General features: G+C 42.1%; 1 protein-coding gene across 2 annotated transcripts in view; it reads right to left on the reverse strand.

Annotated features, from left to right (window-relative positions):
- Nucleotides 1-26,126, reverse strand: part of RALGPS1 (Ral GEF with PH domain and SH3 binding motif 1) — a 632,069-nt gene that overhangs the window by 44,395 nt on the left and 561,548 nt on the right. Inside the window, exons 13-15 of one of the 2 annotated variants that reach the window (XM_043981905.1) lie at nucleotides 11,596-11,722; nucleotides 8,742-8,908; nucleotides 4,094-4,145 (exon numbers count right to left, since the gene is read on the reverse strand). In XM_043981905.1, coding sequence (XP_043837840.1) covers nucleotides 4,094-4,145; nucleotides 8,742-8,908; nucleotides 11,596-11,722 — 346 coding nt within the window. The remainder of the gene's footprint in view (nucleotides 1-4,093; nucleotides 4,146-8,741; nucleotides 8,909-11,595; nucleotides 11,723-26,126) is intronic. The other variant, XM_043981906.1, reaches the window with a different exon arrangement.

Consider the following 26,126-nt stretch of genomic DNA (forward strand, 5'->3'; position numbering starts at 1 on the left):
TATCTCAATATGAGACTTTTATCAGAGAAATTTGTTGTCAAGCTGATTTTTTGAAATAAGTGGACGACTTGATATTTATGTTATTTTCCTTTTATTTTCTGAATGTTCTAGCCAGTATGTTAGCTATCCCATTCAGATGTGTATCATCTGAAAATCTGATGAACGTGCCATCTATATAAGACATTTCCCATCTCTGTGTCTTTTGTAGAGGCTATCTACCATTTCTGGATATTCTTCCTTCTCACCCCTACCTCTCAAAATTCCCAATTTCCTTTAAGATTTAGACATTCAAGTACTACATTCTACATGTTCCTACAAGCTATTAGTTCTTGTCCATCATCTTGCATCTATTATATAAATGTATACATGTAATATAGTATATATGCACATGTGTGTATGTATTAATATACAAACATATATATTACATATACACATATTGCCTCCCCAATAGAATTTAAACTCCTTGAGATCAAGATCTGTTTCACTTTTGTCTTTGCATCCTGAGCATTTTGCACTGTGCCTGACAATATAGCAGTATGTGCTTAATTAATGCTTGTTAATTGATTGATCTATGATTCTATCCCTCAGGTCACTGGTGCCCTCCCCTGGAGGGTTCCTGTTAAGTTAACATTAAGTCATTAAAGTCTGAGATCTCTTAGAATGTAGCCAACCAATCACTTCTGAATCTATGTAACTGCCTTGTTGTTTGGTCCATGTCTTCTTGTCTTTCCCACAAGAATAATATGCAATACTTTTTCAAATACTTTTCAAAAGTCTAGGTAAACTATATAATATCCACTATTTTTGTGAACCTATGGCGGAAAAAAAGGATATAAAATAAGGCTGGCCTGACCTGTTATTGATAGTTATTCCAGATTTTTGTACCTATTACTTCTCCTTTTAGGTGTTACTAACCATGTTTTAAATGATGCATTCTAAAAATTTCCAGGAATCAAAGGCAAGCACACTAACCTATAGTCAGCAGACTTTGTAGTCATCTCCCCATTTTCTTCCCTAAAATTGGGATGATTTTTCAAGAAGAATCAGAAGAAGGCTTTAATAAAAATGGGGTAATATGAACATAATTGTAGATAGAGGAATCAATGACAAAGAAGAAGTTTTAGATGCATGAGAAAGAGGGGGTGACTGATAGATCAAGGTCTTGGAGAAGGTGGGAGGAAATGGGATGAAGGTTGAGATAGAGGGATGAATTTTGGTCAGTAGTAGGGGAAGATTCTACTTCTAAGCCTATAAAGAATGAGGAAAAGAATGGGTAATGATTTGAGGGATGGTGGGGAGGAGCTGAGAGATTCCACAGCATGTGGCCTCCTCCATGTCTTCTCAGTGAAATAGGAGGCTGGGGCAGCTAGGTGGCGCAGTGGATAGAGCACTGGCCTTGGATTCAGGAGGACTTGAGTTCAAATCCGGCCTCAGACACTTAACCCTTACTAGCTGTGTGACTCTGGGCAAGTCACTTAACCCCAACTGCCTCACCAAAAAAAAAAAAAAAAAAAAAGAAAGAAAGAAAGAAAGAAAGAAATAGGAGGCTCACTCATTTGATATATGGGTATGTGAGGGCAGAACAAGGCTAAGAGGAAAAGCAGTATGTACCTAATGCTATGCTCAGAGGGCAGAGGGAGGAATATTGGGTGGGCCTTGCCTCTTCACAGCATCATTTTCATTTGTCTATTCCTTAAATTTATTTTGTTAAAGAAAACATTTGCTAGATTATGTATTATTCTTCATAAACAACTGTGGTCAACCCTGTCCTTGTGTTGCCAGATGTCTCTCTGTTTATAGTACAAGGGTATAATGTGAGCCACAAAGGAAAGAGGTACTTTTCCTAGTGCATGGCTGGGAACTCAACCCCCAGCCCCTTGTTAAAGAGTTTTGCTCTCTAACTGGAGCCATTTCATAACTACCTTTCTAAGTACAGGATCTTCATGAATTTGGGCATAAATCTACCTCATGGATACAAGTCTCGGTTACATTTCTTGCCCGTATCTTTATATAATCTTCCATAGAATTTCCACCCTACATTCTGGAGGCCTTCCTTTGGTTCATTTCATATCTCAGAAGCACCAATTCTCTACCTAAACTATCTTTTATTTCTCATTTTCATTAAATAATTGACCCAAGTTCTTTTCCAGGAATATACAAGCTTGATGTTGTCTTTCTGATGCTGTATTCCTGACCTAAAAGTGGGAATCAACATGAAAGCAACTAACTCTGACAGAAAGAGGGTTCTGGATGAAAGAGTCATCTGAGTCAATATCTCAGAAAGTAACCTGGGCTTTATTTAGCCCAGCCACTGAGGTCTAGAATACTGAGTATGGAGGTGGGTGAGGCAGGAGGCAGGAAACAGAGTTCAAGATCTCACTTCTAAAGCCAAATGTAACATTAAGATGAAGAATGACGGTTAATTCTCATGAGGCTCCCTGCCTTATCTGACATTCTTTTGTGGCTACAATGAGCCAGCCCCACCCCTTCCCTTACTCTATCATGTTGGCATTGCCTGGGACAAACACATATCACTTGTCATAGGCAAGTTTTCATGGGTAACATGCTTCAGCCTGCTTCCACCCACCATGTGCCCTCCCATTATCCTTTGGGTTCTCATTTTGATTCATTGGCACTCCATGTTTTGAGGCCACGCATCAGCATTTGGAAAATACTGCTCAGGTGGTAATGTGCTTGTCTCTCTTGTCAGCTCCTTTGATGGCCAAATCCTGGCTCTGCAATTTCTACCCATTGTTCTCATTTCTGTCCTCTTAGGCAGACTGAACAAAGAGATTCTCTTTTCTACATAGCAACCTTTCATAATCCTTAGAGGCAATTTGCATCTTCCCTAGCTCTCCCCTTTAAGTCTTCTTTCTTCTAGGCAAAACATCCCCGGTTCCTTCACCTCATCCTGGCAAGGCCTGGACTCCAGGCCTTGAATGCTATCCTGATTTCTTTCCTCTGGATATTTTCTAGATACAATAGGATCACTGATTTAGAGCAGGAACAGGCCCTGGAGTTCATTGAATTCAGCCCCATCATCTTACAGATGAAGAAAACAAGGTCCAGGGATGTCCTCTAACTCCAGAGCCAGCATTCTTGTCGGTGAACCACACTGCCAGGGCCATTCCTAAAATGTAGCACCTAGAACTGAACACAATGTTGCTCTGGGTGTGTTCTGACCAGTGCAGAGGAGAATGGGACTCTCTAACCTTGTGGGTGTGGAAACTCTGCCTCTCTTTTGAAGTGAAGGAAGAGAGCAATACCCTGCTCTTAGGAAAGATTTCCATTTGCAAAACCTTTTGTTGTTAGTGGAACAAGACTTGGGCCAAATTTTCCCCGAAGCCTCCTCCTGGCCTTGTTACCAGCTATGAGTTGGCCCTAAAATGCAAAGATTTCAGGGCTTGTCTTGGGAGGCTTCTGCTCCAGGGGTTTTTGTGCATTTGTGCCCAAGGAGGACAAACAGTCAAGGCCAGGTTGGCAAAGTGGGATTGGGCTCACCAGAGAAGGGCAGGTAGGTGGTCTCTGGAGCCTACCTCCCTTGAAATGGTGATTAATTCCCTCTGGAATAATCCAAGACACTCTGGGATACGCTCCTGCCAACAGATCTGGGGATGCCAACTTAGCCTTGATCCAAAAGAGATGGAGTTTCTTTTCATTTCCCTTTCCCTTGAATGGTTCTGGAAATCCTTCCCTCCATTTTCTCCCCCGTTTATTTCCTATAAGTATGGCTTTCAGGGAGGTCACACAGGTAGCAAATGTCAGAGGCTGAAGCCCTTTGACTTCAAACCTATTCCCTTTCTCCTGTACCAAACATCTCTTTTCACTTCCCTGTAACCCCCAATCTCTGGTCCCAAGGGCTGACCCCTGGGGAGAACACAGTCATACAGACAAGCACTTGGCTGAGTCTTTGAAATCCTTCTAATGGTTTTCAAAAGATTTTGCACCATTCTTCAGTCTCTGAGAGCTAGTCCATAGGTACACTGCCCACACATCGTTTGCTCCATGCTGTTCCTAAAGGCGGGCCAAGGAGATAGCAAGGTCCTTGCTGCTGGGGACTGAGGGAAGCTCAGGGTGTTCAACCCACACTCACCTTTCCAGCCCTGAAGACAGCTCTTCACTAAACTCTGAGCTTTCACTACTGCCTAGAAAAGGAACATAGGTAAATGAACATTTCACATCATAGCCGGTGATAATGCTCTGGCCCTGGGGGTTCTAAAGGAAAGTGCTCCAGGCAGGGCAGGAGAAGCTTCAGAGTTCTAGATCTATTCTGTTAAATTCTAAGAAGTAGTTCAGCAGTCAGCTAATTATCTGGGGTGAAAATGAGGAGTGGCACTTTGATTGCTTTTTCTGTTTTCTCCTGTTGACCTGCCCTCAAAATATCCTTCTGTGCCCAGAAGGCAGGTGGAGTGATGCCCTGGTCCCATATTCTTTTTCTCTCCTTAGTATTTCCAATATTGGGGGCACTAGATTTGTCCAGAGGTCTGCCAGTGGTGAGTCCTAATATATACTTAGCTCCTTCCTCTTGGCATTCATCTGCCCATCAGCATGGATTGGGGCCATGCATGCCTTTTTAATTCCCTGACAGCCACAGAGAAGTTTAAAAGCCCCCGGAGGGCTGAGTGTGAGGGGACCTTTGGATTGCCACAATCAAGGACGTAGGGTATTTTAGTTATGGAAACACAAGGCAGCAGCTACTGGCAGCAATTTTGCAGAGAATGCTAACCTTTCTCTTACCTTGAAGTTGCCTATAGGAAACATATAAAAATAGAGAATAGCTCAGATCTCCATGTACATATTTAAAGAACCAGCCTTCATACTGTGGTTATAGGAGTGATTTTATTGGAAAGAGGGATAGGACAGCAAGAGACGTAGGCCACTTCATGTCAAAGTAGCATGGCTCTCGAGATTTGTCTTTCCTGTGTGTGTCCCTGGGAAAAGCCTTGGGCATTAGACTTTGGATTGGACTGACTGCCTGAGGACATAAGCAAAGGGTTGGAAAATGATGACTTTGTATCAGTAAAGCTGTGTTTTTGACAACAACATCTGAGCCCTTTCCTGTTCTCTTAGACAAGCCTTAGTCAGAGGTTATAGGGACTTAATACCTCACGTGAAGAAGAGTCTCACCTGGGTTGGCAAGGAAGGAGTCAGGGCTTAAATATATTTGTGTTCCTTGATAATGTGATATTTGCTTGGCCTAGTCTAACCCAGCTGCTAAGATCTTAGGCTCCAGCAGCCACTGAGTGAGATCATTAAGGGAAGGCAAGGAAGCAAAAGGGTGATAGGAGCATGTCTGCCATATCCTCTGCCCTTGCAGTGGCAAATCTTCTGGGTAGAGGGCACTGTGACACAGTGCCTGACTTGGGGCTTCACTTCAAGTTCCAGGAGCTCAAGGCTTCTCAACCTGAAAAATGATTGTTTTCAGCTAGCTGTCTGGTCTTTATGGACAAGGGCCCTCCTCACACATGGCCATGCCTCTTCTAGCACTTCCCTGATGCTGACAAAGTGTAGGAGCGTAGGGAGGGCTTTTCGATGAGATTCTTAGGGCAGACTCAGAAAGGAGGTGACTCCAGAAAGGATTACAAGATGCTCTCCTTTGACTCAAAGTTCTTGTCTCCCCTCTCGTTCTATAGGACTGCTGGGCGCCCTGGGCAGATCTAAAGCTTAGGTTAGGGATGAAGAAAAGAAGGAGAGGTGAAATATCAGAAGAGGAAAAGAAGAAGAGGGGAGGAAATGAGAAGAGGGGGAAGAAGGGAGAAAGGGGAAGAGAGAGGGAGAGAGAGAAGGGTGGGGGAGGTAGAAGGAGAGAGAGAAAAAGAGGAAAGTCAGAGGGAGAGAGAGGAGCACAGGATAGAGATGGGAAAAGCGGTCCCCACAATGGCTCTTGGAGGCATGGGTCCTTGTTTAGAGCCTAAGTAATCAGAGCCAGACTAAAATGCCATGTGACTTTTCCCTGGGGTTGGGGGGGGATGGTATAGCAGCCTAGGATGGACACTGAAGATGATGGGATATTTCATCTCTATGTTGTAAACCACTTAAAAGACTCTTTCAGAAAAAGTGATAGGGAAAACAATGTAGTTACTGTGTTGCACTCTATATAGTTTTTTCTTCTAGAGCGCTCCTTTCTGGACATTTAATACCAAGTCTAAGCCTTTGACTCAGCTTAGAAAGCTCCTTTTATGGGAAAGTCTTGTTTATCTCCAATTTAGATTCTACTGCACTTTTTAGGACTCCCAGGAGTAACTTACTCACCCCAAACATCCTCTTAGGGTCCCCTGTGACACAGCACTGGCCCCACCCCCATCCTCTGCTTCTGCTTGGAGTTTCTTCTTCTTAAGCTTTTAGATGAAACCCAAGTCTTGGCTTTGAATATTTTTTATTTCAATGATTCTAACTTGGCCATCGTCAATCAAGATGGCCTGTTTTTAATCCTATTCAGAATCCTAAAGCTATGTTTGATAACAGGACCCAAAGAGAAAGCAGACAAGAGGAAACTGGCTTTTCCATCCCATTCCTCCTCACACTCCCTTTGAGGAGCTTGGTGGGGAGAGGATGCTCCCATAAAATGTTTTCCGGTCTTAAAAAAAAATCTTGTCCTCCTTTAATGCCTGATGCTGCTGCCAAAGGATTAGGCCAGCAGAGAACAAGCTCTGGTAGGTCCAATCAAGCTCGAAAAATATTTAAATATTATCCAGTGAGAGCCTGTGTCTGCCATCTGAGAACCAGCCTAAGCTGAACCTAGAGGGATTTATCAGAGGGCCTTGGCCATGACAGTCCAGTGGGTAGGGGTCTGTAGGAGATGAGGAGGTAGCCACACCAAGGCAATCAAAGCATAGATTGTTGTAGAAGTAATGAAATGAGCAAAAAGATAACATGCTTTGCATCAAGTAACTGGACTTTAAAAAATGGTTACTCATTCTTTTTCAATTTGATACTATTATGGAAAATACTTAAGAGGGGACCTTCTTCGCACATATTGGAATAGATGGGGCCTCCCTGGGAGGCTCATAGAGCATGTGTTATATTTGAGGGGGTGATATTTTAACTCCTATGTGCCAGATTGTCCATGTGAACAGTCTCTACCCCTTAGAATGAATGATAACAAGGGCTCTTGCTATCCTACCATTGGGATCTGATTCCTTTCTGTAAAGAAATCTTCAGGACAAAAAAATTATGTGATGTGGCAACTTGGGGCACTTACATATCCGATCAGACCTTAGATTCTCACTGTACCCTAGACAGCCCTCCCTTGGCTCTCAGCCCATGAGCTTCTGGGTCTGCTACCATCCCAGGATTTAAACTGTCTGTCCCAGGGAAGGGACAGACCAGAGGGCTGGGTCACTGAGGGAGGGTAGAAAGCAGAGACAGACAGATAGACAGACGGGCGGGCACATACACAGATTATAGAAGCAGCAGGGACAAGGAAGGAGCAAAACAGCTAAAAGATGGTCACTTGTTTAAAGCAAATGATGCTTCCGTTACGATCCATCTAATTCACATTCCCTTGGCAGGCTCTGAATGAAAGGTTCTGTCATCAAAATCAAACCACCTCTGCCCAGGCATCTGGCCCCTGGCCTGAATCCGGAACCCACACAGTCCTCACCCAGTTCTTAGACCACAGACTCCAGTCAGCCACTATCTAGACATCCTTTTCACTCTGCTCTCAGGCCTCATTCCCCACCCTGTCAATACATAGCTTCCTTTCCATTGGCACAATTGCCATTTTCTAGGAGCAGGTCAGAAAAAGTCCATTTGACTTGACAAATCTTTCTCTAAATTAGATCATCAGATTGTTGGCTCTTTGAGGGCAGGCACTAATTGTGCCTCTCTTTGTATTCCTAATGTTTAGCATAATGACTGGCATAGAGTAAAAGCTTAATAAATGCTTGTTGTTTTGAATATAAAATTTTCTTATTTAGGGAAAACTCAAACAGATGCCAATGGGGACCTCAAAGTGCCCCAGGGATATCTCTCCCTTGTCTTTGCTTAGGACACTCCTGAGATTTCCTCTGGCTCAGACTCTGTATTCTGAGGTCTTAGGCGGCTTCTTGGGGTAGAATTTTGAAGCTAGTAAGTATTCTAGCCTTTGCTGAGAACGCTGACTAAGAGTTCCTTCTGAGAATGAGAGTTTGCTGCCTACATTCCTGGTAAAGGACAAGAGCTAGAGAAGGCATCCAGAGAATGGGCCACAGATGGTCTGCTGGGCATTACTGATGGCTAAGTCTTTGAACTCAGCCCAGAGCTCTCTTGGGAGTCTGGCCATCTCCTGCTGTTGCTGCTCCCTCTGAGAGGTGGTTCCTCTAAGGCCATCAATGGCTCCTGCTTAGGGTTGCCAACCCTTTGGCATGTGACCAGAATGGCCATTATTATAGAAGCCAGTTGCTTCTTAATGAGTTGCTGGCTTATGGCCAGTACTCTTTTAGTTTTGATTTTTGGCAATATAACTTCTGCCACAACTGAACCACAACTGTACCTAGTCTGGGCCCAGATGAACACATCTGGCAGGAGGGGAAGGCTCAGGAAGGAGATCACAGGGCAGCCTTATGTGCTGCCCAGACCTTGGAAGATGAGGGAGGTGCTAAGGGGCACCAGAATTCTTCCTAACGGACACATCTTTGGGGCCCGGAGACTGAGCTTGGCTGAAGGGACAGGCATCATTGTGCTTTCCACAGCGACACACAGAGACAGACACGGAGCAAACAGTTTGCGTCCCGCCTGCCCCCAGGCCGGGGGAGTCTTACCTAAGGAGAGTCCATTGGTGACAGCAGAGGAGGTGAGGGGCAGGCCCCGGCCCTGGCCCCTGCCTGGACTCTGGGGCTCTAGAACACTGTCATCCAGCAGGTGACGAGGTCTCTCCGATGGGAACGTTGCACTTTTACTCTCAACTACACTGAACTGACACATCATACTGGAAAGGGAGAAAAAAGGCAGAAGCCCTTAGGCATCTACATTATCACCATCCAGTCCTTTCTCTGGTCTCCAATGCAGATTTGTCCAGGCACCCAGGGCCTAGGAGCCACAGAGACCTTTCCTAGTAGTAGAAAGAGTCCAGTCTTGGGGCTTGGGCTTCAACCCCAATCTGCTTCTTTACTACTTGTAGGATCTTGGGCAAGTCACATCTCTTCTCTGGGCCTCAGTTTTCTCCTCTGTAAAATGATCATCTCTAAGGTACCTTCTAGCTCTTATTCCTATGATTTGGAGTGAGAAAGTATGGGTTTGCAACCTAGCTTTGTTGCTTAACCTGCTTGCAACTTAAGGCAAGGCTATTCTTCTAGCTGGGTCTCAGTCTACCCTTCTGTAAAATGATGGGGTTAAACTAGGTCATCTTTTAGGTACCTTCTAGCTCTATAGTCTGATGATTTGGGATTAAAGGACATGGGCTTGTATATTAGGGATTAAAGAAAACCACTTTTAGGAAATAGCTAGGTCCCAATTAATGAAGATATGGAATTCCCCTGAAGTGGCCCTACGTACCCAAATTTGAATTATCTGAAGTTATGATTATGTGAGAAAGGATAATTGGGTCCAGCCCAAAGGAAATATGCAGTGCAGAATCTAATAATGTGACTACTTCAGAGGATTCATTATTTGTATTCATTGGGACCTAGTTGTGCCTTCTAGCTCTAATTGCTATGATTTGGAGTTAGAGGTCACAGGCTTGCATCCTGGATTTGCTACTTAATATAGATTTGTGACATTGTGTAAGTCAGAGGTGGCTAGGTGACACAGTGATGAATTTGGAGTCAGAAAGACTTGAATTCAAATTTTGCCTATGTGACCTTGGTAACTATGCGGACATGATGCATCTCAGCCTCAGTTTCCATATCTGTAAAATGGGGGCGGTAATAATAGCACCTATATCCTAGGGTTGTGAGGATCAACTGAAATAATATGTGCAAAGCAATTTGCAAACTTTAAAGTGCCATATAAATTCTAGCTATGATTAAGTCATTTCACCTGCCTAGGCCTGTGTAGTTGGAGCAGAGCTCTATCAACTTGAACTGTGATATAGTGGAAAGAGCACTGGATAATAATTCAGAGAGCCTGGGTTCAAGTTTCAGCACTACTGAAATAAAAAAAAAATGTCACTGGCATTACTTCTCCAGGTCACTGATCCTTTTGGGGTCTTAGTTTCTTTATCTGTAAATGAGGGGTTTGGATTTAGATGATTTTTAGGGTCTCATATCCTCTGATCCAACTGATTCCCTCCAATTCTAAATCCTGTTATCTTTTTCATCCCAACAAGCTTTAAGTTCTCGGGCCCCTCCCTCTCAGCTATGAATCCTATGATTCTCCAGCTAACTAAGGAAGGTATTTCCCTACTCTGTTCACCACTTTTGCTGATAAAGGCCTACTGAGAACATTCTCTGGCCTGGGTGGCAGTTGTAGTAAGTCCTACAGATGAAGGCCATTAGCACTTCTTTAGTTCTGTTCCCTGACCCTACAGGGCATGGTGGAGTACTTAGGAAAAGGAGGCAGGCAGGCAGGCTTTGAGCTCTGGTGCTGGGGGATACCTTCCTAGCTCCCTAGCCAACTATTATTTTTCTCTTTTGTATCTCCAGTACAGAGTATAGGACCTTCCCATAGGTAGGCACTTAATCCACATTTATTGAATGAATGAACAAATGAATGAATGAGTAAGTGAACTGCTAAAGAATTCAGATAGGTTAGAAATTTGCTGGATCCAATATGATAGTTTGGCATATGGTAGATGAACCCACAGGTGACCCCTAAGGCTCTTTTTCAACTCTAATATTCTACAAGATGTATGGATTCTAAGTGACCTGTTGCAAATCTCTGAACCGCATTATTTTTTACTAAGCCAGGTAGGGAGCGTTCTAAGGCCAGAAGCTATAGCTAAACCTAGGAGTTAATCCTCTTCTGAGGACTGGCTAAACATCCTTCAACCCCCTCCCTGCAGTGGGCTCATAGCAGAGGTTGGTGTGAGAATTTCAGAAGAATTCCCAAGGGGAGACTCCAGGCTCTTCGGAATGGTTAACCAATACTAGCATCATAGCATACCTCCTACACATATCCAAACTAGAGAAGATCTACATTCTACACATGTCCAGGCCCTTTGGTGTAGGAAGAGCCTGGGCATGAATTGCAGCCCAGTTACTTAATACCTCTTCCTTAATCTTTCTGGGCCTCAGTTTCCTCATCTTTAAAATAAGGGAACAAGAGGACTGCTGAGGTCCCTTGTAGCTCTAAATCTTCTGGACTATATTTTTCTGGACTGGGATGAGAACAGACATGAGCCTCTGAGGAGTCAGGAACTGTTGTAACCCCTAGAGCATTAACCTGGTTGTGTGTCATGGACCCCTTTGGCAATCTTGCAAAACCTATGGATCCCTTCTCAGAATAATGCTTTTCAATGGATAAAATAAAACACATACTGAAAAATAAATAAAAGATTAAATAATCAAGACCTTTTTATAAAACAAATGCACGGACCTCAGGTTAATGACCCTTATACGAAATCACTAAAAGTCAGTGGGAAAAGAGTGGAAAAGGATAATATCCGATCTGTACAAACTGCTTAATCCGAAGGGCACTGCAATTAACTTCAAGGATCAGTTGGGAGCAGTCACCCACTTGTTTCCCAGGCTGTGGCTCTTCCTGTGACGTGGGACAGGGGGTGTGGGGAGGCTGGCAGCAATCGACGTATCAGGACAGGTTGGCCTCCGGCTGAACCTCATGGCACCTGACAGAGCTGAGGGACCTAAGGACAGAGTAGAGATGGTTAGCAATGACATCATTATAGGCATATGTAGCATCTCATAGGTAGAAACAGATAAAGGAGAAGTATCCCTGCAGCTCTAAACAGTTTCTGCTTTCTAGGATGCTCTTAGGACCAGGGTGTTACCTGAGCCCAGGGCACACCAGATGCCAAAACTCTTTTTTTCCCCATATGAATATTTTATTATTTTCTAGTTACATGTAGAGATAGTTTTCAACATTTGTTTTTATAAGATTTCTTGTTTCAAATTTTTCTCCCTCCCTCCCCTCCCTCCCCCCTCTCCCCAAGACAGTGTGGTAAAAAGTTTTAACAGTCGGTTAGATAATGGAGAGATGCCAGGTATTTTTTTAGGACCACCCTTTTGGGGAGGAGACCAACAGCATGAGCTACGCACGCCAGTCCACCTGCGACGCACGCCAGATTGCCTGCTGAGCACTCGACTTCCGGGGTGCGAGCTTAAAAGGCAAGGAGAGAACGGAAATGGGGCCTTTTTTCCTGCTCCGCTGGTCTCCTGGCTGCCCTGCACAGACAGACGCGGACTGGAGTTTGACTCGGCCCGGCTCTCGGTTAACAGCACGCGCTTGACTTGGTCTCTCTCCCTAAAGGTGGCCTTTGGTTTTTGGTGAGTTTTATACAGAATATAGACTAAGCCTAGACTTAAGACGATTTGTATTGTATTTCTACTTTCCTATCCTTCTAATCAACATCACCTTGTGACTACCATACAATAAAAGCTCTATCTAGAAAACTAGAAGCTTCTTCCATTTACTAGTCTGGGAGATAAATTAAGGGAAAGGTTAAGTAGGGTAGATTTATGATCTAATATCCAATTTTAATCTCACAACAGCAAGTAATGTGATATAGGTTATATATGTACAATCACATTAAACATATTTCTGCATTAGTCATGTAATGAGAGAAGAATCAGAGCAAAAAGGAAAAACCTCAAAAAAGAAAAACAACAACAAAAACAATAGAAATAGTATGGTTTGATCTGCATCCAGATTCAACAGTTCTTTTTTTTTTCTGGATTTGGAGAACATTTTCCATCATGAGTCCTTTGGAACTATCTTGTACCATTGTATTGCTGAGAAGAATCAAGTCTATCACAGTTGATAAACACACAATGTTGTTGATACTGTGTACAATGTTCTTCTTGTTCTGCTCATCTCACTCATCCAGATGCTGAAACTCTTGGACTAGCTATGGAAACTTTAACTTCCTCCCTATGTCTGATGAGAAGTAGTATGGCTAGTGGAGATAAAGCAGACCTTAACCCCAGATAGACCTGGGTTCAAGTCCTCTTTCTCAAAGCTTTTTTAAACTGTGGGTCAGGACCCCATATGGGGTCACGAAACTGAATGTAAGGATCATGAAAAATTTAGCAACAGTAAAAAGTTATGTATACCTATTTTATATACATATATACCCAGGGTTGTGTAAAAATTTCTCAGGCAAAAAGGGGTCACGAGTGAAAAAAGTTTAAGAAGCCCTGCTCTATCTAACACTTATTGGCTGTGTATTGCCTAGGTAAGTAACTCGACTGCTTAATGCCCCTGGCACTTCTCTAAGACTATAACTGGTGGACCAGATAATGGTCTCTATTAATAAAGGAATTTCTTCAACATTCAGTATTCTCAACATGACTAAAATGGCAGATCTTGACAGGAAACCAAAACCAAAACCAAAACCAATTTCTGCCAGTTCAGAAGGTGGGCTCTGTTACTTATGTGAAGATAAAGGAAGGATCTCAGCCCTGATTCAGGCCTAGGAAGTATTTACTGAAACCAGCTATTTCACAGAATGGGTGGTGCAATGGCATAGATAGAAACCAATGCCCCAAACTTCTTTTATATATTTTTTGAAAAATCCCCACCAAAAGGACTGGCTCTTTTATAAAAGATGGATTTGCCAGAGCACAACACTGGAAGCCATAATCAGCTTTTTAGACTGCTGACAGGAGTAGTGTCCAACCAAACATATGTTCACAACTGGTTGGACAAGCCCATTGCAATATAAAAACTTTTCTAAATATTAATGTTGGACCAAGAAAAACAAAAATCTCTTCATCTGCATTAATGATCAAAAAAAACTTTTTGTAGTTGAATCTCTGGCCTCAGTGCTAAGATTCAATTTCCCAAGGGCTTCTCCGCTAGCAATATCTAGCAATTTTTGAGCAGCCTGACTGAAATGCCACCTCCTATGTGAGTTCCTTCCCTTCCACTCCTGGTCAGTAATGACTTTACTGTTTAGACATCATTTGGTACTTTGTTATGCAGCATGATTGCAAAATGCTGTTTATTACAGTTATATGTATTTTGTCCTCATACTAGAGTAGAAGCTCCATGGGGATAGGGCCTATGTCCTATCCAAATTTTTTATCTCTTTCTCAGTGCCAAGTATAGCATGTACACCCAGTGGGTACCTAATGGATTTTTTTTGGGGGGGAATCAAGGCTTGAGGAGACAGATAGGACATAATAATTATCTTTAAGTATGTGAAAATTGACTGTATTACGTGGAATGGGGGGAGGCCAATTTGTTTTGTATAGCCTCAGAAGATAGAAATTGGGGCAGTGAGCAGAAATTGCTGAGAAAGATTTTTGACTCAAGGAAAATAGATCCATCTCAAAGTAGAATAGATTAGGGGCAGCTAGGTGGTGCAGTGGATAGAGCACCAGCCCTGGAATCAGGAGTACCTGAGTTCAAATCCGGCCTCAGACACTTAACACTTACTAGCTGTGTGACCTTGGGCAAGTCACTTGACCCCAATTGCCTCACTAAAAAAAAAAATTAAAAAAAAAAGTAGAATAGATTACCTCAGGAAATACTGAGTCCCTTCTCATTAGAGGCATTTAAGCTAAGGCTGGAGGGTTACTCACTGGGCATGGTATAGGGGGATTCTCAGTGAGGTATGAATTGAACTATATATCATTTGAGATCCCTTCTAACTCTGAGATTCTGAGGATGAATAAATGGGATGAATGAATGAATGAGTGAGTGAATGAATGAATCTTCCTTCCTGTCCTTGCCCTTGCTAGGAAGCCAACTGTGGATCATGAGTGCTGTAAGACAGATTGGATGCAATTTTCATTTAGCAGTTCCTTTTGCCCATAAAACTAGGAAGTTATTTCCTGGATTTTCTACAGACAATGTTATCTTAGGGGCCAGCATGCTGGCACATTGCATCCTGCCCTCTCTAGGTCTTGTAGAGAATCCCTGTAGGGAAGGGGGTGCTTTTGGTAGCATGAGACAAACTCTTCCCTCTCTACTCTCCTCTTTCCTCTTACCATCCCTCTACCCCGAGCCAGTGATCATTAGCAGAGTGGTACAGTGGAAGGAGCTTTGGCTCTGGAGGAGGGGACCTGGGTTCAAATCCTACCTCTGATTCTTACTACTTGTGTGATTTCAATCAAATCACAACCTCTTGATGCTCAGTTTCCTCATCTGGAAAATGAAGGGGCTAGACTAAATCGTTTCTAACTCTTGATCTGTGACTTTGGAGATGTAGTCCTTCTTCAGGGAAAGGTCTGGACTCAGATGTAAATTTTCCTCCCTGAAGGGGAAGAGTATTTTATACTCAGCCTGAAAACATCTATTGAAATCAGTTATTTCATGGTGAAGGTAGTAGAGCACCAGGGTTAAAGAAACCATCTCCCGATCTTCCTCACACATTTTCTGATAAAACCCCACCAAATATACTAACTTCATTACATTAAGAAGCACAGACACTTTTAAAAAATCAGAACAAAACTCGGGTGTGTGATCATATAACGACCCAATTCATTTACACTATTAAAAGTACCTTGTGCATAGATCACTACAGTGAGACCCTTACGGACCAATTAGTCCCCATAACAACACAGTCTCATCCATCTAGTCCCCTCATTTCTGGATGCTCAGGTTCTGTCTTATTTCTGGTTTGATGAATAAAATACAGAGATGAGTTCTGGGTTAAGGTCTGGGTCTGGGCAGAGGATTCTCAACTTCATCCCAGATCACCTGAACACTATACATTTCTGGCACTCAAATGTGGAAGTGGAAAATGGTCTCATATCTTGTTCTTGGTTCCTGGGAAAATGGAAAGTCATGAGAAGAGCTATAGGTTTGGAGTGAGAGGATGTGGATTTGAATCCTAGCCCTGCTACTTATTTGTTGAAAGGCCTTAAGTAAGTCACTTCACTTTTCTGAGACTTGGTTTTCTCATCTGCAAAATGAGAAGACTGGACTAGATCCCTTCTAAGGTCCTTTCCATTTCCAAATGCCATAGTGTTAAGCCTGTAATTCCTGTTTATTGACATAGAGTCTCAAAGGGCAGATTACCTATTATAAAGCATATGGAAAGCCCATAGGGTTTCTTAACCTGTGAGTGCCAGTGAATCTGAATTCTGTGGCCAAACCTGGCCCACAGAGAGTGAGAACTGTGTGTGGGCATCTCCATCTGGCTCAAGAGTGTCATTCTCTGAACAAAGTTATGGGAGAGATGAACCTGGGGTGAGGAGGAAGCAGGAAGGTAGAATACACAGCTTAATACTGCTATAAAGATTCTCACTGTAGGGCAAAGTGCCTCTGTGATGAGAGATTGATCAGGCTGAATCTAAGACATATTATCACCAATGTTCATTTGTATAATGCTCTAACATTTACAAAGTGCTTTCCTCCAAACAATTCTGTAAAGTAAGTAGTGAAATTATTTATTTTGCCCATTTCACAGATGGAGAAAGTGTGACTCATGACCACACCCTCTGGGGCAGCATAAGCAGAACTTAGCTGTGAATCCATTTAAAAGACTGTGAAACAGAGGCAGTGGGGTATAGTGGAATGAATACTATATCTCAAGGTCCTAAGTTCAAAGGACCCACGTTCAAACCCTGGTTCTGACACTTACTACCTGTGTGACCTTGGATAAGTCACTTGATTTCTACTAGCTTTAGTTTACTCATCTATCTGCAAAATGAGTTGATTAGCCTAAATAACTGAGGTCCCTTAAGGCTCTAAATCTATAATACATGAATTCTAAGTGCCTTTCCCAAATGTATAGCAAGTAGGGGCATATATGACACCAACAAAGGTGGGAAAGAAAATAGAAATCACTCTGTTATGGTCCCTATGACTGGAATGTACTCTCTTGGTATTCAGAAAGGCTGTGTAGCACACTAGATAGAGTGCTGGATGTGGAATCAGGAAGATCTGGGTTCAAATCTCAACTCTAACACTTACTAGTTATGTGACTATAGATCAGTCACTTAATATTTCCAGGCTTAAATTTCTTCAACTACAAAATAGATATAATAATAATAATAATAATAATAATAATATGCCAACTTACAGGGATGCTGTGAAGACCAAACAAGATGTTGTGTGTAAAGCACTCAGCAAACCTCAAAGGGCTATAGACATGTCAATTGTAATGATTATTTTTTTCTTATCATCTTTTTTGGTGAAGTTCAGACAGCAACAATATTGGGACAAGTAGCTTTCCCACTATCATTCTTTTAGATTTAATGTTCTGAGTACTATTATGACACAAGGGTATAAAATAACTGATTTTTGTAATTGAATGAGTGTTGTGATAGAAGTTTGTTTTCTGTAGGATGAATGAAAAGCTCTTGGGGACAACTCTAGGAGCAGACGGGACAGTGGGGAGGGCATCTACTTCATCCTGCTCCCATGTGGTTTTGATTTCTTCCACCACGTCTCTATATTTTGAAAGTTTTTCGTTCCACATAGATTGAAGATGATGAATATTTGGCACGATGACATCTAGTAGAAATGTTCTTAAATTCTTAAGGATTCGTGTTATGTGCAGGCAATTGGGGATAACAGTTTTTGGCTGAGATCATGCTCCAGTTTCAGTACAGTTTATTTGTTGAATCCTCAAAGATGTTCTGAGGTCTGTATTTCTTATCCTGGGATTTGTTGTATATTAGTTTATGAACTGTTGTTACTATTACTCTCCCACTGTGAAACTTGCAAAAAATGGACAGGTCTAATAAGGGTATACTAACACTGAAACGTGTTTATAAGTCAGCTTAGATAGGGGGAGCCCCTGAATCCAACTCTCCTGTGCGGCTTAGATGTGCTCCTCTATCTCCATACCCATTGCTAACACATGCTATGAAGTTGCAACTTTCCTTGTAGTGTTGGAGCATGGAGGAGGAAGTAACTACTTCTCTGGGATGGAAGCTGGCCACATACCCTTCCTCACCCCTTCACCCTCAATCTAGGGGAGTCTTAGTTGTTGCATACTCCAGGAAGAATGAGGAGAATGAATAGAGGCTGCTAATGTAGCTGCCCAAACTGAGGTCCTAGAGGAAGGAGCTGGGCCTGGGTCATTTATTAGCCCCAAACAAAATGTTATTATAGGTCAGGGAAGTCACATTCCTGCCATCTCCAAAATGAAAAAAAAAAAAAAAGGGAGCAGAATTTAAAAGGATTGGAGTTTGTTTTTGTTTTTCACAAAGTTTTTAATAAGCGAACCAACCATATGGGCTTTGTTACTTGATTTGTTTATCACGTCTACAACAACGCGTGAGGCTGGTGTTTAGGACTCCTGCAGAGTGAATCACTCTGGCATGCTGGGCTCAGTGAAGGCCTTTTTTTTTTTTTTTTAAAGGTCAACATGCATTTCTGCTCCCAGATGATCCTGAACTGAAATGGCCCACACTGAAAACCAGATGCTCTCTCAGACGTGTCAGGAACAAGGGAAGATTTTGTCTTTTTAAGTGTAAACAGAAGAGGGGGAGTCCCCTCTACGGTTTCTGTCCCTTCTTGGTCACTGATTCCTTCCTGTTATTGTGTGGCCCATGGTAAAACCCTTAGGGTAGTAAATACATCCTTTTCGTCCTGACGTAGCAGAAAGAGCTCCGCATTTGGAGCTGGAAAACTTGGGTCGATTCCTGGCTCTACCACCTACTACCTGTGTTATCTTAGGTAAATCATCTGTTTCTGAACCTCTGTTTCTTCATGTATAAAAGGAAGGGGCTTAGACTAGACTGATTTCTGAAATGGCATCAAGCTCTAAATCCCCAAACCACCACCACCAGCTTCCTCAGAAGTCCTCTAAAAATATGGAATGCACTTGAGAAGTGTCACATCTTAGCAAAAATAATATTAGATGGGGAATCAGATAACCTGGATTTAACTCTAGGTTCTACCCATGAATTCTCTGTGTGACCTCAGGATAGCCATTTCATTTCCCTCAGGTTCCTCTTTTGTAAGATGAGAGGGTTCATACATATAACCTCTAAAGTCCTTTCCTCCTTTGACTTTCCATGATTCTAAACTCAGAAAATATCTTAAATAATAGTTAGACCTGGTGCTTAACACAATGCTTTGTTTATAATAGGCATTTGATAAATGTTTGTTGAATGAATATTGAATGAAGGAGTTAAAACCTTAGTAAGATTAGTTGAGAGCCATTAGAAAGCATGAATGTAAACAATGGAGGCATAGGGAATAGGGGTGGAGATGCCAGCTAATGTTATCCCTTTTATAGCCCAGGGGAAATTTATGGGAATCCAAGAGTCAGTTTGGGTCTTTGTCCCACCCAAGAAACTGGTCCCTAAACTTCTCTACCAATTAGGTAAAGAAAAGACGACTAGGATGGGATTTAGAACAGGATATGGACCCTTCAAAATACTTGCGAAGGAACATGGTACATAGTAAGCTATATTGTGAGAATGAGTAACAGCTGAAAAACAGATACTCTGATCAAGAAAATGATCCAAGACCCAGTGTTCCAAAGGACCCTTGATGAAAAATGCTATTCACCCTCAGAGAGAGAACTAATGAACTCTGAGTGCAGATTAAAGCATACTTTTAAAAAACATTATTTTTATTGTTTTATTTTACAACGTGAATGATGTGGAAATATGACTTCACAATTATAACTGATATCAAATTACTTGCCTTTTCAAGGAGGGGGGATGGGTGGGAGGAAGGGAGAGAATTAGGAACTCAAAAGTTTTTTAAAAATGATTGTTAAAATTTTGTTAAATGTAAATGGAAAATATTTAATGAAATAAATAAAAATAATTTTAAAAATTTAAAAATAACTTTAAAATATTGCAAAGGACAGGTCTGGAAGGAAAATTGTGGAGAAGTACAACAGGAAAGGGGAGAAAAATGAAATTGGAAGCAGGGCTATACTGGTTTCTTTAAACAAATCCACAAAATTATCTCAGAGTGGCTCTTTTATTAATTAAGCATCTGTTCCCTTCAATAACTTTATTCTAAATTCTATTCTCAATAACAATGCTTCATTGTTCAAGTTTTTTTCTCTTTCATTTAATGACTGTCCCCCTTTGCCACCTGTGCTTTCTGAGCTTCAGCCTGGTCTATGTATATACTTGTGGGAGAGCATTTCACAGTCTTTCTGAGGGTTGTCTTATCCCAACTATCTTATCATAATTAATACCATAAACCAATGAAGTCTGGCTGATTGATTGTGTCACTGATAGTCAGTGAGGGAAGCATACCAGTGGGGGTATTGTGAGCTATAGCATTAGAAAATCATCACCTCAGACCCCACAGGGCTACCCCTAGCACTCTAAGAAGAGCTATAGAAGCTGCCCGCTGAGGATCCAGCCTGACAATGTGAATACAGCATGGGAGAATAGTCCCAGAGCCTGTGCCATATTTTTTTTTGGGGGGGGGTGAGGCAATTGGGGTTAAGTGACTTGCCCAGGGCCACACAGCTAGTAAGTGTTAAGTGTCTGAGGCCGGATTTGAATTCAGGTCCTTCTGAATCCAGGGCTAGTGCTTTATTCACTGCGCCACCTAGCTGCCCCTACCTGTACCATATTTTAAAAACATTGAACAAACACCTGTTAAATGCTTAGTATGTGCTAGGCAACATGGCGTGCTGGCTCTAAAGCTGGTCAGAAAAGATCTGACTTAACATCCCACCTCTGACACGTACTGGTACATGACCCTGGGCAGGTTACTTAAATCCTGGCTCTATCACTTACTACCTGTGGGACCTCAAGCAAATCACCTGACCTTCCTGAGCCTCTGTTTTTTCATGTATAAAATGAAGGGGATTGGATTAGACTGATTTCTGAAATGTCATCAAGCTCTAAATCTCATGACTTGAAATGAGTAAACCCAGAATCACTAAATACTAGAGCTAGAAGGGATCATTGGATTTTTTTTTTTTTTTTTTGCAGGGCAATGAGGGTTAAGTGACTTGCCCAGGCTCACACAGCTAAAGTGTCAAGTGTCTGAGGCCAGCTTTGAACTCAGGTTCTCCTGAATCCAGGGCCGGTGCTTTATCCACTGCGCCACCTAGATGCCCCTGGATCATTGGATTTAGAAATGGAATATCATCCAGTCTAACTCCTCTTTTTACAAATAAGGAAACTGAGGCTCATAGAGAGGTTAAACAATTTGCCCTAGGTCATATAGGAAGTTAGTTTTAGGTATACTGAGAACGTCAGTGTTCTAGGTAACTTTCAAAGACTAAGTTATAGAGAAGGTGCTAAGATACATTGGTAGAAGGGCAGCTAGGTAGCACAGTGGATAGAGCACTGGCCCTGGAGTCAGGAGGACCTGAGTTCAAATCCGGCCTCAGACACTTGACACTTAGTTGTGTGACCCTAGGAAAGTCACTTAACCCCAATCGCCTCACCCCCCCCCAAAAAAAAAGATGCATTGGTAGAACAAATTTCTAGATTTGAAGTTACCAACATCAATGAAATCACAGATCTAGTACCTATCCCTATATTAAAAATGGACACATTTAAAAATAAAGCTGTGGTATCATAATTCTAAAAATTCCATAGCATTATGAATTATGGTAGACTCTCCTCATGTCCCAACTCTCCAAAGCTTGGTGTGCCTAGTGGCTCCTGACAGTTTTGATCTAATACCATAGTCAGGGAAGCCTGATTGGAGGAAGTGGAATTTGAGTGGGATTTTGAAGGTAGGAAACAGTCTCTGGCCTCACATGTTTCTTACAATGCCCCCTCTCTTTTTTTTTTTTTTTAGTGAGGCAATTGGGGTTAAGTGACTTGCCCAGGGTCACACAGCTAGTGAAGTATTAAGTGTCTGAGGCCGGATTTGAACTCGGGTACTCCTGACTCCAGGGCCGGTGCTCTATACACTGCGCCACCTAGCTGCCCCCCCCTTCTTTAATAGGCCTTTTCATGATCAATTCCTCAAAGTCCCTGTAGGAGTTAACCAATTAAGACAATTAAGCATCACCTCCCTTGGTCTAATTTCAAAGCTGATCTTTTGGTCCAAGTTCTTCATAGGACTCACGAGATTTATAATTGAAAAGAAGCTTCATCTTTTCTAGTCTTCTATTTAGTACAATTTATTCCTTTTTATAGATGAGGATATTGAGACGCAGAAAGGTAAAGAGTCTTAACCATAGTTATGCAGATAGGAAGCAGCAGAAGCAGGATTCAAACCACAGAGAGTTCTCTGGTTCCAAATCCAGTGTTCTTTTCACTAAATCATTCAAGTGCCATGGAGAACAACTGCTAGGCTCTGACCTTCCCCTTCCCCACTACCTTGAGAACCTCCACTTAGCTGAGAGCCTTCCTGCCAGCAGGCTCTGCTCCAGAAAGTCTTCATTGTCCCATCCCTGTCCTTCCACTAGATCCCCCCGGGGAGCCTGGGAACTCCAAGTTCTGGGGGCTTTTGTGTTTTCTAGAAGACACACTCTACTTATACCCATTTCAACTTCAGTCATTTGACTGGCCTGGCTTTTGTTATTTCTCAATGTGTGTTTGATAATAATGAGGTTCCAATGAGATACTGATGACACAGCCCACACCGCCTAGGGGCACAGGCCTTTGGAAAAACTGACCATGGATTAGGACCATCCCCAAGGAGTGCACTCATTTTTCCATGAATAATGGCTAAATGAATGCTATTTTAGCTGTTTTTATTGGATCACATGAGCCCCTCAGATCTCTGGAGGGAAAAGAGATATGCTGAAGAAAAGAGCTGGGGTTCATTACATTTCTCTCTAGGAACCAGCACAGAATTCAGAAGAGTAAAGATGACTGGCTGCCCAGTCCCTGATTGCAAGGATCTCCAACAGCCTCTGCACATGAATGATTAAAGATGAAGTGTGTTTCTGATGCAGAGCATCTCTGTCAAAACCAGATTCTCTAAACGAACTTTAAAAATACATTTATTGATACCTTTTGATTTTATCTCAGGCATTTCTGGAAAAAAATATTCATCCCTTCAAATTGGAACTTCCCTTGTGACACAGAAAAACAAGCAAAACCATCTGATAGGGTGACCACTTTATTCAATGTATACTGGAGGGAGGTGTATTTCATTGTCTGTTCTCGAGAACACTTATTTGTTTTAAAATTATTAAGAACTGGTTATCTTTTTAGTGATCTTTTCATTCACACAGTTATAGTCATTAGGCATATTGTTCCCTTGATCCTAACATATCACTCCACAAGTTTCTTTGAATCTCTCATGTTCATCATTCTTACTACACAATAATATTCCATTCCATTTGAATATCACTTTGGACAAACATTTGAGAAAATTCTCATCATGTGTAGATGGCCAAAGGAAACAATGATGCCTTTTATTTTCTATCCTGAGGGGAAAGTTCTGAGAATTGGGTATTGACCTCACCCCCTCACCTGTCTTGATCTGGCTTTGTTGGCTCTCTGCTCATTCTGCAACCCATTGGGTTTACCCGTTTTGGGGAAGAATTTGGCCCTACCTTGCCCCAACCCGGACTCCTTTCTACTTAGCCAATTCTCACCTCAAGGCACAAGCACAAGATCAGTCTCCATTTCCCATACAACAAATAACTTCTTTTGTCTCATTCAAATGCTGCTCCCAATTTCTGGGGCCAGGATTACATGCCTGACTCTGGACATTAGTGTCAATGCACCAGTATGTTCTTTTCCTAAGTTCAGGGCCCTACACTGTTGTTCATTACAAGCCTTCTTGTATTAGTCCCTTCCCTTTTCCCATCTAAAAGGATATTAGACATTGAGGACAGAACCCAGCTTAACACGGAGGATTCCTGAATTTAGGAAGCCATAGATAGATAATAGACCATATAGGCAGCTAGGTGTGCTGGGGGAAGGCGCACTGGTTAGCTAAATGACGAGGAGGTAGCTTTAACAATATCTGGCTGTATCCTCCTTCATTCCAAGGCACCTTCATAATTGCTAATTGAGAGAAAACATTGCCCTTGCTGGGGTCAATGTTCTTTATGATTTTTGCTCTCAAGGAAAAGATGATTTCATTTGTTTAAACTAAACATTATATACATGGAAAAATTGAACCCATGACATTCCTTAAGCTGTTTTTTTATTTCACATATGGCAATTGAGTTTTCCTAGATTTCATTTCTTATAAGCTGTTCTTTGGTTTGTTTTTTCTTGCATAGAAGAATTTATCCCCCAAAATGTCTTTTTTTACCCTTAGACCCAGCTACCCAGGATATGGGTTCCATCCAGACTTCTTAGAAACATAGAAACTTTTCGAAGGAGCCTTAGAGGTCACAGCAGCCTCTGATTCAGAACAGGAACCACCTCCTCAGCAATGAAGGCAGCCTCTGTCTTGGAACAAGAGTTACCTCCTCCACATTTCTGACAGGTGGCTCTTCAGCTTCTGCTTAGACACTATAGACTCTTCAAATCTCAGAGTTGGAAGGAATCTTGGAATCCATCTACCCCACCCTATTTTTAAACAGGTATCCCTTCTTACGACATACCTGGAAAGCAGTCATCTAGCTTCTGTTTAAAGACTTCAAGTGATGGAAAACTCAGTAGCTTCAGAGCTAGTCCCATTCTAGTTTGAGATTTAGTTAAGATGTTTTCTCTTACATTGAAATGAAATCACCTGCTCTGCAAAACCTAATCATTTCATTAGTTTTACCCCCTGGGGTCAAGCAGAACAGGCCTAATTCCTTTTCTCCAGAATAATCCTTTTGTTATTTTAAAGAATACCAGAATCTCAGATGGTAAATAACATCAAAGATGAAAGGTACCTCAGAAGTCACTTAGTTCAACTCCCATCTACAACAGGTATTTCCTCTACAGTGTTCCTGATGTATACTTAAACATTGCCAGAGATAGAGAAATCACTATGTCCAGTGATGGGGAGTTCACTCCCACTTCAAAGCAATCAACCTATTTCATTTCATGACATCTCAAGCTGTTAGGAACAACTTTCTAATACTGAAGAGAAGCAAAATCTGCCTCTCCAACATTTCCACCTCTTTGTTGCTACTCATTTTTTCCTTTGGGACCAAGGAGAGAAAAAGTCTATTCTCTTTACCCTCATAATAGACCTTCAAATGTTTGAAGGTTCTGAGACTTTCTGTCTCTCTAAGTCTCTTCTCAAGCTGTTTTCTATATATCTGGTTTAAAACAGTTGAGACTGAGAGAAGTAACAAATACAAAGAGGCACTCATTGTGTGGCTTTTAGGGATATGAGCTTGCACTTGAACTTCTATTCCTTGACAACTGCCATGGTTTCTGAAGAAGGTGAAAGAATACAAAGCTATCTTCCCTTTATTTTTAGACCTTGGAGAGTCATTTACTAGGGAATAATGACCCCTGTGAGATTGGCCAAATAAGGCAGTAAAGTGGAAGGTATCCTTGAAGTTAGGGGTAGTCTTAGTAGACTCCTGGATCTGATAGTTTTGTGACTTTGGGGCAAATCATTTAACCTAATGAAGTAGGGTATGGTTAGATCAGCACTAGATCTGGAGTCCAAAGACCTGGGTCACACCTTAGCTCTGCCACCTAATACCTGTGTAACCTTGAACAAGTAAATTCCCTTTTCTGGACATCAGTTTTCTTCATCAGTAAAAAGGAGGAAGGGGGGATTTGACTAGGTGATTCTGAGTGCCTCTTCATACTCTAAAATCTAATAATCCACTGGGTCTATTTGACTCAGAAGGAAGACTGGATTTGTCTGAAGGAGGAGAAGCGTTTACAAAGTCTATCACACACAGGCAAAGTGCTGTACTCTAACTGTGAGGGTAACCTGTATGTCAGGTTGAATTTTTCTGACTTTTGAGGAGACAGAGATGGGAACGCCGCTAGTAACTTTTGGAATTTTCTTGGTTTCCCCTTGGTTCAGAGGCAAGTGAAGCTAGGTGTTAGGTGTAACTCTCTCTCTATACTGCTCCCTCCCCTGGGGGCAGGGGAGAAGGAGAAAATGAGTTGTCACTACAGTGACAGGTTGTTTCACAGAGCTAAGACAATACAAAAAGGACTGAAGAAACAGAGAGGGAAGTGTCTCAGTGTGGGGAGGCCAAAGAAGAGGTGGAAAAAAGGTAGGTGTGATCCCTCTCCCTATAGAGGCTTGACTTGGAGCCCTACCCCAGTTCCCCCAGTGAGGGATAGGAAGGGACAAGTGGTCCTGTTACTGTTGTGCTGGGA

The sequence above is a fragment of the Dromiciops gliroides genome, chromosome 2 (assembly GCF_019393635.1).
Source record: "Dromiciops gliroides isolate mDroGli1 chromosome 2, mDroGli1.pri, whole genome shotgun sequence".
In the NCBI taxonomy this organism is placed as follows: domain Eukaryota; kingdom Metazoa; phylum Chordata; class Mammalia; order Microbiotheria; family Microbiotheriidae; genus Dromiciops; species Dromiciops gliroides.